This window comes from Teleopsis dalmanni, chromosome 2, assembly GCF_002237135.1.
Source record: "Teleopsis dalmanni isolate 2A chromosome 2, ASM223713v2, whole genome shotgun sequence".
Taxonomy (NCBI): domain Eukaryota; kingdom Metazoa; phylum Arthropoda; class Insecta; order Diptera; family Diopsidae; genus Teleopsis; species Teleopsis dalmanni.
This window is the reverse complement of record NC_051847.1, coordinates 188,352,837-188,354,242: the sequence shown is the minus strand read 5'-3', so window position 1 is coordinate 188,354,242 and position 1,406 is coordinate 188,352,837. Positions and strand designations below refer to the sequence as shown.

The window sequence follows — 1,406 nt, the reverse complement described above, 5'->3', positions numbered from 1 at the left end:
TAAAAAAATTTTGGTTATGAAAACAATAAATTATTAAATATTTTATATTAAAAAAAAAATTATTTTTAAAAATAAAAATTATTTCATTGTGGTTTGTCTACCAAATTTCCTTTAGAATATTTATCTAATTATGAATTGCAAATAAATTTAAATGCTCTTACGATAGATAAAACCTATAAATAATTCAGTTTCTCATTTAATTGCAGCAATCGAAGTAAATGCATTAAGCGAAACCGAGACATTTACTTACCAAAATTCAAATTCGATGCTATGAAGGCAACAACCAACAGTAGTAGTTCAGCTCATACAGCAGCAACAAATTCAAGTATTAGCAGCTCTAGTTCCAGCTCAACGCCCAATACAGCAGTTGCGAAAACAGCATCATCCAAATCGGAAGCCGCAATATCCTTTTTAGCAGCAACTGCAACGAATACCACAGGACAAACGAAAATAAAGCCCGCTATTAAAGTGCCAAAAGTGAGTTTCGCACCACTCGACATTGAGTTACCGCCTAGCGCACCGATAGCCACGTGATACGAAAACATGCCGCACAACAACATTGTCTGTGAATGGCTGCGCGCCATTGGACTCAGTCAATATGCGGAAAGTTTTATGGAGAATGGTTATGATGAATTAGAAATATGCAAGCAAATCGGAGAAATCGATTTAGATGCAATCGGCGTGGACACTGCACAGCACCGCAGTAAACTACTGAAAAGTGTACGGACGCTAAGGGAGAAAGGTGCGGCAATTGTTTACGTGATGATCAATGATCCAAAGGCCTTAAGTAATAGCAATGAAATATTAAGCTCAGAATGTGATACACCCACCACAATGAAGGAACTACAAGCTGTGATGAAGCGACATCTCGAAGCGGATGGCATACGTTTAACAGCGCATCCTTATTCAACACCGGTGAGTATAGTATAGGTAGATATTGTAACTCAATTATTGTCTACCAAAGTAAGGAATGCAACGAAAAGTAAGACCGCCAAATATTTACAATGTGGGTCAAATGTGGCAGTTTCATGCATTTTCTTGCCATAGCAGTACCGTTGGGTACGCTGGCAGATTGTGGTATGGCTAGCTGCCAGTATCTTTCAATATATATTCGCATATATATAAATATTTTTTGCATATTTTCTGTAAAGTATGCTTGGTGAGCATTTAAAGTGCAATTTCTGTCTGACTGTTCTGCTATAAAGACAATAAATTTCTGTTCATTCATTCCCAGGGAATCAATAAGTTTCGTGTGTGCACAGTGCATTTGACGTGCTAATTTGGCTAGGAATTGCAGAGTACTTTTGTCCATTCCACGAGCGCAGGTTTGGGTATGTGTGCCAGTGTGCTCTGTGTATACATCTGCGATAAAAATATTAACACAGAGTTTCATTTATTCACTATTT

At 37.3% G+C, this 1,406-nt stretch overlaps 1 protein-coding gene across 1 annotated transcript in view; it reads left to right on the top strand.

The window, feature by feature from the left end:
- The first annotated feature begins 542 nt into the window (after positions 1-542).
- LOC119676395 (sterile alpha motif domain-containing protein 5-like) overlaps positions 543-1,406 on the top strand; it is a 21,774-nt gene continuing 20,910 nt past the window's right edge. Inside the window, exons 1-2 of the mRNA XM_038087632.1 lie at positions 543-915; positions 1,152-1,159. Coding sequence (XP_037943560.1) covers positions 544-915; positions 1,152-1,159 — 380 coding nt within the window. The 5' untranslated portion in view covers position 543. The remainder of the gene's footprint in view (positions 916-1,151; positions 1,160-1,406) is intronic.